At 64.4% G+C, this 753-nt stretch overlaps 1 protein-coding gene across 1 annotated transcript in view; it reads right to left on the minus strand.

The window, feature by feature from the left end:
- Nucleotides 1-303, minus strand: part of EOMES (eomesodermin) — a 6,849-nt gene extending 6,546 nt beyond the window's left edge. Inside the window, 1 exon segment of the mRNA XM_077760701.1 lies at nt 2-303. Within this exon segment, the coding sequence (XP_077616827.1) occupies nt 2-303 (302 nt within the window).
- Nucleotides 304-753: the final 450 nt, after the last annotated feature.

Below are 753 nucleotides of genomic sequence, written 5' to 3' on the forward strand. Positions count from 1 at the left end.
CGGGGGCCTGGGCTTGGCCACTGCCGCGCCGCTGGCGAAGGCGTCCCCGGCGTCGGCGTCACTGAGCATGGCCACGGGGGCCCCCGCGTTGGCTGCTGTGGGTTCCCCGCTCCCAGTCTCGCACGAGAGGCTGCCAGGGAACTTCTTGGGCGCTTTGTCCAAGTCCAGCCTCTGAGGCGAGGGGGCCGCACCGGGGAGGTGGCCTGCGCTCCCGCTGCCCCCGCCTCGCGCACTCTCTAGCGGGTAGAAGTGAGCGCCGGGCAGGTTCACCGAGCTCACCAAGAGCTGCTCCCCTAACTGCATGCTTTGCAGAGCGCAGACGGCAGCTGGCTGCTTCCTCTCCTCCCGCGGCCTTAATATAAAGGCAGGATGGGGGAGCCAGCGCCCTCTTCCGAGGGGAAGGTAACTTCCCCTTCCTCCGGTGCTGGGGCTACCCACCTGGCTGCACGCGGGCGGCTAGGGCGCGCGCTCTCGCGCCTTGAACCCAGCGTACTTTCCGCAAGGAAAGCTGAGTTTGAAGGCAGGCCGTGGAAATTGACCGAAAAGCGCTCTCCTTTTCCTTCCCTGTCCTTCTTGCCTCTCTGGACCCCGTCCTCCTCCACACTCACACCCAAGAAAGAAGCGGACTAATACCTCTGCCCCATCCACCCACCAGCGCTAGCCTTTCTGCCCTTCTCGACTGCCCAACTGTCGGTCAAGTTGACCACTTGGAAACTTGCAGGCTGTCATTGGGTGCTTTATATACGTGCGGCC

Source organism: Crocuta crocuta, unplaced genomic scaffold (genome assembly GCF_008692635.1).
Source record: "Crocuta crocuta isolate KB4526 unplaced genomic scaffold, BGI_CrCroc_1.0 scaffold253, whole genome shotgun sequence".
Lineage (NCBI taxonomy): Eukaryota > Metazoa > Chordata > Mammalia > Carnivora > Hyaenidae > Crocuta > Crocuta crocuta.